At 37.0% G+C, this 12,243-nt stretch overlaps 1 protein-coding gene across 2 annotated transcripts in view; it reads right to left on the reverse strand.

Annotated features, from left to right (window-relative positions):
* Window positions 1–12,243, reverse strand: part of ldb2a (LIM domain binding 2a) — a 104,454-nt gene that overhangs the window by 10,408 nt on the left and 81,803 nt on the right. For both annotated transcript variants that reach the window (XM_042219441.1, XM_042219440.1), the window contains exons 5-6: window positions 6,937–7,000; window positions 772–915 (exon numbers count right to left, since the gene is read on the reverse strand). In XM_042219441.1, the coding sequence (XP_042075375.1) occupies window positions 772–915; window positions 6,937–7,000 (208 nt within the window). The remainder of the gene's footprint in view (window positions 1–771; window positions 916–6,936; window positions 7,001–12,243) is intronic.

Genomic DNA, 12,243 nt, shown 5'->3' on the forward strand with positions numbered 1-12,243 from the left:
CCCTCTCTGTTTTCTTTTTTCTTTTCTTTGAAGAACGTCGTCGACGCTGGGGAGCCGCTGGCCAGGGAGCTGGATCTACTAGTTTGATTACACCCAGCACTCTTAATTAAAGTTACACAGGTCTGAGTCAAAGGCTTTTTGACTGGTGTTGGTTTTTAAAGACATCTCGTCACGCCTCGCTAAGCATTGCTGTAATTTGCAGCCACTCCGATGTGTCCAAACCCCCCCCCCCCTTCCCAAAAAAACCTCGGCTTACTCCTTCTCTCCAGCTTAAGAACCACACAGCCAATTTAAGCCTGGTACTTTTCAGAAACCACCCTGCAAACATCAATCATAGAAAGCTAAGAGGCTCGTTAAGATTGGCAAGGCTGAGATTCAAGAGGCAACCCTGAATTCTGATTAATTTCATATACCTGACAGGCAAAACATATTTATGGGATTAAGACATATAATGGCAAATTTGGGAACATAAATGATGCAATGAAAACACATTCTGAGTGAAAATATTCAGATTCCCACACAGAGAGTGACGGGCTGGAATTAAAAGCTGTTAAAAGGAAGAATCTTAAAAGCTCAGTAGAGGAAACAATTAGATCTTGGGCTTGGATCTGAACATTTAAGAAGATGTTGTCATTATCCAATCTAGTTAATGCCACTTGGAACATCAAATGTTCACTTTCAATTAATTATTATTACATGAACTGCACAGTAAAACAGCTTTAACTGAAAACACATTCTTCTAAATCTGTGTATAAGGTAATGGGTAGTTACCTGGTGGGGCTACCATTCTCTGCCATTTTTGGAATAGGCATGTCTTGAGACAGTCCCGGGGGCTGAGGTTGTAGGTCTTGTGCCTTGACATGAGCTCCTGCATGGGCTCCAGGATGACACACAACTGCAAACACAATAGCACAAGCCACACACTTCGTTAGAGGAGACAGACACTGTCATCTTAATGCCGCTGCTGTTCTTATTAAGGTAAAAAGAACAAACAAACATAAAAATGATGAGTTTGTTGTCTAATTAATCATGCACATACAGATTGGGAGTTATTCATTAGGCAGTAAATCTAGGTTTTATGGATACTATTAATATAGTACCTTTAGAAAACAGGTTACTATTAGAAAGTGTTTCACAGAGAAACAGAACGATGTGCAGGGTAAGGCTTTTAAATATAAGCAGTCTTTGTTGAGCTGTTTATAATTCATAGAAAATTCAAATTCATGCACACAAACTTGGACATGTGTGTGTCTGAGTGTTTCTGCTTTAGACACAGCCAACTCAGACTGGCCTCATCGTTCCCACACTGTCCTCCAACAATATTCTGCTCTTAAGGAGACTTTAAGTACAGTATTCATCTAGGGGAAAACTGAAAATCTCTGGTGATATCTTGTAGGAGGAATCAGGGGTCGTCTTGTCATTTTAAATACATCAGGATAAGCTTATCCAGATAACATCTGGATAGCATTACAAGTTGGTCAGCCCAACTTGTTCAGCAGCAGTAACCATCCAGATGCTTGTTGGTGTAGCTGGAGGACAGCCATTGGCCAGTTGCAGGCCTGCCTGCATTAAACCAATCACAGGAAAATACTAGGATCAAACTCCAGTCAGCTAGCCTGGTTCATATCCTCTAACTGAATAAAACGGTTCTGTTTTTCTGACTCACTTTTGTCTGTCTAGGAAAAATTGAGCATTAAACGTTCTGCAACATCCATCCATCTATTTTTGTAAACTGCTTATCAAACTTGGGGTCACAGGGAGGCTGAAAGGCAGGTAAACCCTGGTAAGGTCACCAGTTAATCACAGGGCTAACAAAGAGAGATAGAGAGCCATTCAAGCTCACGTTCACACTGACGGCCAAATTAAAATTACCAGTTAATCTAACAAACTAGTCAAAATGTTAAAACTGGTTAATTTCTACATGGAATATTTTGGTCCTTTACTTCTCAGGACTAGCTGACTCTGGAGGTTGCACATGCAGGTGCTATGTGGAATAGATCCCCTCTGGTGGTGTTGCAATTTGCAGCCACAGAGTGCACTGCTTATAAGAACTTGAAATTGTCTTAAGTGAAATAGATGTTCTCCTGATACAGGCTACAATTAGATTCTGACCTTATATTACATTCTGGTCTGAAAAATCTACCCCGCAGAACAACTTGAGGCTGATTCAAAAACAAAATACTTAATTGCCATCTTTAACACGTTCACATAAGCACTTTCCGATCAAGGCCTGCATCAACACAGTGGCACAATTTGCTTTTGAAAACTGATAAATGAAAAGAATTTTTGTGCCTCCTAGGGAAAAAAGAATTTTGTTTGAGTTAGGGCATCACAAATTTGACTACAATAACTACAATAACTTTTTGGTTAAAGTTAGAGAACAATGATGAACATTGTTAACAAAAAACAGAGTAAGCAGGAAATAGAAAATACATTAAAAGTGAGCGACATGGCAATAAAAGTTTTATAAATGAAAAAAATAACCTGTTTTCTATGCCAGTTGTGTTGTTGGTGGAATACAGAAGAAGAAAAAAATCACAATTACAGTGCTTTGGTAATTGGGTAGAGCAATTTGGAGACAAAGCTAGAGAGGTGAGGCTGAGGTGGAGTGGACATGTGTACAGGAGAGATAGTGGCTATATTTGCAAAAGGATGTTGAAGACAGAGATATCATGTAGAAAAGAGAGAAGGCTGGTAAATATAGTGAAATGCAGAAGGTGGTGTGACCGACAAGGATGCTAGGGATAGGATGAGATGGAGACAGAACATGAAAGAAGGGAAAAAAGAATTAAGTATTGAAGTATTTTGGTTAATATTATAATCTTGATCGCTCACATTATTCTCGACAAACGTGCGTTTACTGGACATTGAAAAATGGGTGTTTTTACATGGTACTTTCATAAACTTAACTTTAAATGTAAGAGATAAATGAAAAAAAGAGGTGGATGTGGGGGTGTACAGAAGGTTTTCACTAGGATTTAGGAGCAGACAAGGGGGTGTTTTTGAGCTTAAAACCTGTCTTGTAAGCTGGCCTGCAGACCTTCACTTTGGAGACAGACCGGGGCTAGACAAAAGCAGAATACTTAATAAACAAGTAACATAATATTTACTCATATGCTTTGATATCAACGTGTTTCATGCCTTACTTCCACGTATGGTTTGACTTGTACACATGACTTATTACACATTCATATTTTCAGACACGTGTTTTTAAAATGCAGGGAATTCCGTTCTGAGCATAATGAAGTCCTTGCCAAAGAGACAGGATGTGCAGAGCTGTCAGCACAGTAGTCACAAGTAGAGCTGAAGTAACAACCAACCAAAAGTAGACGCCAGAGAGAGACGCCAAATGAACTTCTTCAAGATATTTCTTGTTGATCAAAAGCTCATGTTGGCTTGAGCTAAACTAAACAGTGAAACAGCTTGGACTTTCAGGGAGAGTTGAAAAGTGCCCCAGGGTATGCTCAATCTAAAACAAAAAAAACCCAAAGCAAAATGAGAGCATCATAGGAAAATATTTTATCTCTTGTTTTATCTAATTTATTTTGTTTTCAACATCACAATCAAACATCCAAATTATATATTAGAGCCACTTAATTGCTCGGTTATAACTGATGCTGTAGAGAATGAATTCACACTGGCTACCACGCAGGTAGCTAGTGTATCCACTTCTTACTGTAACAAAGATGTACATAAAATGAATCCATTTTCTTGTAATATGAATTGGCATTTTTTCAGCCACAATGATCAGTTGGCACTCTGAAGTCTTTTAATGTAACTATACAGCTAAAGTTAAAACTCAAACATAAAAGCATAACTTTCATGGATTCAAGCTTTTAAAACTTATTTTGTGTAAAGTTACCAAACTTTAAAGCATTTTTAAATCAAATTTTACTGTTGATCCTGCAAGTGTTTTTTATGTCCTGAAGACCGATGAAGTGCCCATCTCCCAATTTATTTAGATAGCAACTTTAAAGTAATTGCCCACATAACTGCTTAGAGGTGTTAGCAAGATGGCTACAGAGTGGCGAAAACTGCCTCTAGGACTCTACTGCTGGAGTTATATACCATAAAATTGCTTCTACAGGTTCTAATTCCTATCAATGTTCATAGCTAGATGGTTTTATCTATATAACACAATCATATGCTGCCACTGGACATTTACTGAAACAACTGCTGCTAGCTTTTGTTCCAAGATAGCATTTAGGAAGACTGAAGTAACACATTTCACAACATGCTAGAATCATACAACAAATAATGTCTTCAGTCTGGTGTCAGTCATTTGGGCCACTGCAGCTTCATAACTATAGTGCTGCCAACCGGAAAACGAATAGTTGTTTCTACTGTATCCCAATAAGATTCTGATACAAGGTGAAAACTGCTGCAGTCAAAGTAGGCGTGGCCTAGTAGGTTGCTCAAGGGCACTCTAACAGTCATTACTGAGAGAAAGGAGACTGTTAATCATTCACTGCATGCTCAAATGATCTCATGTGACCTTCAGCATCACACCATTCCTGCTATTCTGATGTCAATTCTAATCAACATGCTCATCCCATCTTCAGATGTACTGTACAGCAACACAGAATAAAAAAAGAAGAAGAAAAACTAAGAAAAGTTTAAAGTTTGAAGGAGATTTTTATCACGGGCTGTATGTGTTATCTACACTGCTCCTTTGATTACAATAGCTTTGGAGGCTTTTATTCAAGTCGACAGCAATACCAGGAATCATGTTTTACCATGATGGATATTCAAACCACTGACCAGACAGGAGCTTTAAACTTAGTCATTCTAACAACCATAGACTCAGCTGCTAACGCCAAATTATCCTACATAAACATAACCACGTCTGTTGCTTTTCCCTCTGTTAGGACGGCAGTGTTTTGATGCCATGCCGCTCGAGGTAAAGTGAACATCCCTGTAGCAGACTAATCCCATGTTCTCCTCTGATAGTTCCCTTCTGACACAGTAATATCCCTCCCCAGCTCAGCCAACAAGCCCTGGCTCTCAGCCTGAAAACAAGGGCTATTTTCAGGCTGAATAGTAGGAAGTCGGCAGCTCCAATACATGGAAAGGCTTAAATACTCCAAATGAAAAAAAAAAGAAAGTGTGTGTGTGTGCCTCTGTGAGTAAGAGAAAGGCCGGTTGTAACCCCTAAGCCAGGAAACTGTCAGTCTCTTTTGGAAGGACTGATAAACACTGGGAAAGGTCTTTTCCAGACACACATTATTGCTAGTTTAATGTGAGGAAAGGGTGTATTTTACCTTGACACCTTCAGATAACAGTAAGGGGAAAATATCATTTGCAAAGTGAAAAATAGTGACTACACAGCAGTGATTCCCAACCTGAATATCAGGACTGCTACAAGAGGTCAGACAATGAATCTAAAGGGATCGTAAGACGGTTAATTGGGTGTTGGAAAGAAAGGAAATCAGTTGGCAGTTGTTCTTGTGAAAAATAAGAAATGAAACTGTCTAATAAAAGCAACCTAAAAATCACATTTATCAGCTGAAATGGGATCATAAATCTATGCACCTATAGAAAACAGACAGATTCACCGCCACAGGATAAATGAGTCTTCAGCCTTCCTGACACCCCTTTAAACCGAAAATTTCTTGCAAATATTACTATTTAACACATGAAATAATCTGCAGCTTGTTTTCATTATTACTGAAATTCAATTAAACCTCAAAACAACGCTAAATCATTTGTTGTGTTTCACATTTTCTGTTCCATTTGAAATAAAACCACACTGTATTCTGAAATACATCTGAGGTTCGGAGGGCTGACACAGTTCGAGTCAAGCTGCGACTGTTTAGACACAAACAGCTTAACCTCTTCCATGAAATGCATGGTGTCAGCAAACAGAAAGCAAGACACAATCGTTGTTTCATTTGCCAAGCACTGACCAAATGAATCAACAAAACAGAGAAAGACCAGAAACTAAAGCTTTAGCAACTAATTACAGATACTTGATTTTTTTTCTTTTTCAGCCACATAGCAGCTACTTTCTGTATCGACAATCATTGTTATAGAAAAACAAAAACAGTCACCCTGCTCCCTCTCACCCCCTCTGTGTGTCTTTCTTCACTCAGTTATTATAAGCAGCGGAGGTGCCGTTCCCTGATTCGCGCGCCATTTCACAATTATGAGTCTCAACAGGGAGCGTTCATTAACGTTATGCTAATTTTCTGTATCCAATTAATTCTTCCCTCTCCCCGTCTCTCTCCCGCTCGCTCTTGTTCTCCCATTTGGAAATCGTAGCTGTCAGTCAACTGTGGTGTCGAAAAACACAAACAGAGCGTTGTGAAATAATCACTAATGTATTCAGTCGGCTTATACTTCCCATTTCCGTAAATTATATTGCTGCGGTCAGGTACAAAAACACGTATATGCAGACAGTAAAGAATAAATAAGTACTTCTTTTTGTTTTGATGCCATGCACTTTTGAAATTATACGCTTAAGTTTCACTGTGTTCAGCACATAAATAACAGCAGCAGCTAGTAAAAAAAAGAGAAAATAGGTACATTTGCACTAACAGTATAACTGAGGAGTGGAAACAATGTCTAGAAATGATGTTCAAGTCAAACTTATATATTCAAACAGTCAATATATCTGCAAATAGAAAAGATTAATCGTAGCCCGTATAATGTAATAGTGCCAAAAGATCACATTAACGATGACAAAACATGAATATATAAGTTTATTCAGTCTAAGCATACAAGATACTTAGAAATTATGAGAAACATGAATTACTGTGTTTAAATATGGACAAGAATTGCTCCTCAGTGTGCATCAAGTGTGACAAGATGAGAAGAAAAACAAAAAGCAGAATGACAGTCATAGACATTGTCAGACACACACACACACACACACACACACACACACACACACACACACACACACACACACACCTCTACTACCTCTATATTGAAAAAAGTTGGTCAAGCCCATGCGAGTGATGTTTTTGGACAGTTGTTCCAGCACCTGAGGGTCTTGTGCCTAAAGTTAGCAACAGAGAAATGAAAACTAAAAACGAGTTATATAAAGTATAGTTTTACTTTATATCTATACACACGCACACACACACACACACACACACACACACACACACACACACACACACACACACACACACACACACTTAAGTGTTATGTTTGTAATCCACAAAACGAATTATCTACAACCAATTAGGCTAATTGGCATTCACTGGTTATGCACAATCGACACCCTCCAGTCATAAATGCACCTACTTAACACTGTTACTACAGTTGTGCCCTGAACCTGAATAGAAGCTTTTTTTGGATTTCATTTCACACTCTTGTCAATTTGTGAGCTAATTAATCAGTATTACTTTGTCATTTCATTAAAATTTAGACACCGTTCGGTTTTATTCTATCTTGAGTGGGTTTGATGATGTTCCTCGACGTATGTATAACAGCCCGGCCTGGAGAGAACATTTACAAAAATAATGAGAACTGTCTGAAAGCTATAGCCAAAATCTGCAGATGCAATCCATAATTTATACTTTTATGAACTGCGTATATGTACAGAGTGATCAAGATGTCAATACGTGCACAAAAGATTAAGGACTGACCCCATACAAATCATTAGAAAAACTGAAATACAGCTATAATGTTACAGTATGAGTAGGAGGGAAGAAAAGATCTTAAATGAGAAGAAAGTTAAAAACAAAAAGCCAAACAGCAATTATATGAGGGCGTCTAAAAACACACGATTATTCGCTAAGCTTGTTTGCCACACCACGAATGAGCATTCAAATCATAAAAAGCTGAAGGTATCGACAGAGCAAAATATAGCCCAGCCTGAGCAGAAGCAGTGAGCATAGTTGCATTTGGAGCCTCATGAAAAATGCATAATTCTATCTCCAGTCACATCTCTGTGTGGAGCAAGTCAAGAGGGAAGCGAGGGAGTCCTTTTGTACCATCAGCAGACCAACATGAGTGACAGGGGGACTGAACTAGTGCACATTATTGGCAGCCAGCGGATTGCCATCTGAATTACTTCACTCATCAAGCAGAATTAGGCTGAGTGTACTGTATACAAGTTTGTCTTGGCATCTCTTGTGCAGAGATGTTTCAACAATTTGTGTAGTAGTTAAATACTGGCACATATGGTGCAGGGATGACAGAGGCACTCAGTTCAAGAGGCCACACAAACAACAGAGTACAAATTCGGAGCCACATACTCAGAATTTAAAATGCGTGGCAGTGGTCCAAATATAAAAGTTTAAACAATGAAGAAAATGTCAGTGGGTATGTGCAGCAAACTTAAAGTGAGAGGACACAGGACGCTGCTCAGCAGTGGGGAAACCTAATCTACTGAAGCACTTAAAATGCTAAAATACTCCTTGTAGATTAAGACAAATGATGACCTCATAAAATATCACACGACCAGGCTGTGCTTGCTGTGCTTAAATCCATCTTTGATGCAACTTCCATAATTATTATGATGCTTCACTGTACTATAAGTTTTGTTATTTTGCCTTTTAATAAACTGTTTGCGTTCTTCCTATCGTGTATATGTCCCAGGTTTATGTTATTTAAAGGCATATCTAGGAAAGGCCATTGCAAATAAACTTTTAGACTCTCTAAATAACACAACAATAAAAACAGTAAAAAAGACAAAGTGTGCACACATTGAAGCAAAATCTTTTAGGTAACAGCCCAAATTTGTTAAAAATAAAAGGAAAAAGAAGAAAAAGAAAATCATAATATGTATTCAAAGACGGGAAACTCTTCACAGTATTTGGATCCAATTTAAGACAGGTATGTGTGCCTGAAGAAAATAAGACTGATTGAGACGTTGCCTTTGTAGGAATGCTTTAAGAATTAAAATTATTAAATAGGAGCCAAATGGTGTGCAAATGTTTTTTTTCCCCTTTTGAAACCAGGGATTGAGTAAAGGGGGGGACCTGGGGTGACAGTGTCCCACTATTTAATCTTAAATAATATTACATGCAGTGAAAGCCTATTAGTTACCAGCAGTATGGACTTCCTCCATGCACATCACAGTGGGTTAGTCCACTGCTTGACATGTTCTAACTCCATTGCTTTGCAAACCTTCAACAAAGGATATTTACTTCTACTAAAATTACAATTCTTTACTTTTGTAACCAAAAATATATTTAAATAGTTCATTCTTTTTGTTTGGTTTTTATTTCTAGTAAAAATGTCAAATGTACAAAAAACCTCCCAGAAACACCCCTGCTTGTAATGCCACAGTGTAATTGTGTATTCTGACTATGTATAGTCTTACTTAAGATCCAAATACTTTTTCTACCATGCTCTCTCCAGTTGCAGAAGATATTAGGACTGTCTCTATTAATTTTACTCAAACAATGCACTGTATCAAAACACACAGTGCATATAGTATATGTCTCCTTATGCACTATAGATTCTGCAATAACATGGACATTTACTTTCCACCAGTGATGCAAGTCCATTTATTCATTGATTGTAATTAGTTATGAGTTGCCTTTATTTTAAAAGAACATTTCCATTTTTATCGTCCCTTATTTCTTCAGCAAAAAAAACATTTATCAGACAAATATTTGCTGATTTCACTGATAAAATTGCAAGCTACTGTAGATTAATGTATTACAATTAAAGATCAATTCAAAAAAGCTGATGCAAATTATTATAATAGAACTCAAAAGTTTCCAGATGTAGTTTTAAACACAGTGGCCATACATAAATCTGTCCTTGACGAGGCATAACAACAAAATGATGTTTTGATTATTTATAATACAGCACTGTTTGTAGGGTCCGCTTGGTATGATGGGTACAATTACTCCTAACTCTGTATGAATATGTGTCTGTCCCGAGTATTTCAACAGTGGAGATGGAACATATTGAAAACTAAATGATCAGGATACGACGGTGCTTTTTAAAACATACATTTCAATCTAAACTAGAAACAAACAACTTCATCAACCAGTTTCTGAAGATTTAGTTTCACTGCTGGCAGTCACGATGGCGGAACAAGACCTGAATAATAAGCTGATACACCTGTCACTCAAGTAAATGAGTGCCCTCTGTAATGGCACTCCTAAAAGCCATCATTAAAACAAACACATGAATAAAAGTACAAGTAAAATTTAAGCAAAAAGAAACAGAAAAAAGAGAAAGGTTTGCTTCTGATAGCTTCTGCATTGAGTGGACTTTGCAGGAACTTTAAATTACAGCTTTAAAGATTTTGCAGAAGAATTGAGGGGAATTTTGTTGGCTTCATTATTATCATCTTTCTGAACTGCACGCACGAAAACTGAGACACATCTGGGTCCCAGTGATTACTGGTGTACCCACCTTTATCCTGCTAAATTCTAGCAAACTATTAATTCAGGTTTTAAAAGCCTTTAGTGTACTTCTTTGTGCTTGTCTGCACTGGTTAACTTAAGTTGAAATACACCTTTTAGATGTTGCTGAACTTGATCTTATTTCTACGTAAACACATTTAGATGTACAGCCTGTACATACTTATAGTTATAGAATATTCATAACATAGTTCATACTGTGTACACTATAACATACCATAATAGACCCATTTCTGTAATATCTATATTATTGCTAATATATATTGTAATATATCTATATCATGGCTAAAGCACTTCTGGATGGATGCAAACTGCATTTCGTTGCCCTGTACCTGTGACATGTGCAATGACAATAAAGTTGAATTCTATTCTATATTTGATTTGATCAGTTGGTGGGGAATGGTTAATATTAATTGCTGGCCAACTTCTAAAAATTACGCTAAGAACAAACTTTATTTCTTTTCCAAATTCTTCCTCACGAGAAATGAGAGAAAAAAGCAGCAGTAGCTCAGCTCACTTCGAAACATGGTTCTTTACACTACATCTGTACTAGTATCTACAGTTTCAGCTTTCCTATTCTGACTCCCATGTGCCTGTATCTGCTTTCATTAGTCCAGGCAGTGATCAAAAGAGCGAACTCACACTCACACACAAATCACCAAAGATCTGGCCAGAACCCACAATACCCCACAATATCCCACTCTCCAGGAATTAAAGTGAATACCCAGAGGGGCCAATTTATTGGTGAGTGAAATTCATATGAAGATTTGGCCAAAAAAAAAAAAGAGTTTGCCGCTTACGTACACCTTTAGCTCCAATGTGTAAAAAGAGAATGTTAAAGTAATGAATCCCATTTTACTTATCAAACAAATGGGAGATGGCCAATGTATCACAAATGTAAATATCACTGATGAAAAGGAAAATCTGCAAATACCCACTATAACTTTTGCTTTAATAACAATTTTCTTTAAGAGGAAACACGAAACCTTTAAACACCCCTGACTTCATCCATTAATGGTGGCTTTTATCATTAAGACATGCTCCTTACAACCTTTTTTCAGACATGACATTAACAGAAAGAGCAACATGCGTGTGTGATATTTAGTATTTCATATGTGTATGGAGGCAGCATCACTGATGTTAAGACAGCGGGGATTGAAAACTTTAATGATCTGAAGGAAAACAGTGCACTCTGTTCCCTCACAGCTAGATTTTAAAACTTGTTTTGCCACTGAAGATGTCATTAATGACCACAGTGGGTGCGATGGATGCTCGGCTCACAATTCTCTCATCAATTAGGTGGAAAACTATGCTGTCTGTTGTTAAGTCCAGAATGAAAATGGCTTTTTTTTTTCCTTAGCGAAAGTAAGAAAAAAATCAAGGGACTTTTTAAGATTAAAGTCATAAACTTTCTAGAAAACACTTGCCAGTTTACAAGAAAGCAAAGGGGAATTTATGAGGGGAAAAGGAAACATTTGTATCTGTTCATGGTTAATATGGAAAGAAACTCATAAGAAAAAAGCAAAGAGAAATTATACACACACATATAGATGTGTGTATATACATATATATACATACATACACACACATATACACACACACACACACACATAACACACACACACACACACATACACACACATATCATATACACATATATATATATACACATATATATACACATACATATATATACTATACATATATATACACATATACATATATATACAATACATATATATCACATATACATATATATACACATATACATATATATACACATATACACATATATAACATATATATACACATATACATATATATACACATATATATACACATATACATATATATACACATATACATATATATACACATATACATATATATACACATATACATATATACA

The sequence above is a fragment of the Haplochromis burtoni genome, unplaced genomic scaffold, assembly GCF_018398535.1.
Source record: "Haplochromis burtoni strain Fernald_Lab_line unplaced genomic scaffold, NCSU_Asbu1 Contig_33, whole genome shotgun sequence".
NCBI classification, from domain to species: domain Eukaryota; kingdom Metazoa; phylum Chordata; class Actinopteri; order Cichliformes; family Cichlidae; genus Haplochromis; species Haplochromis burtoni.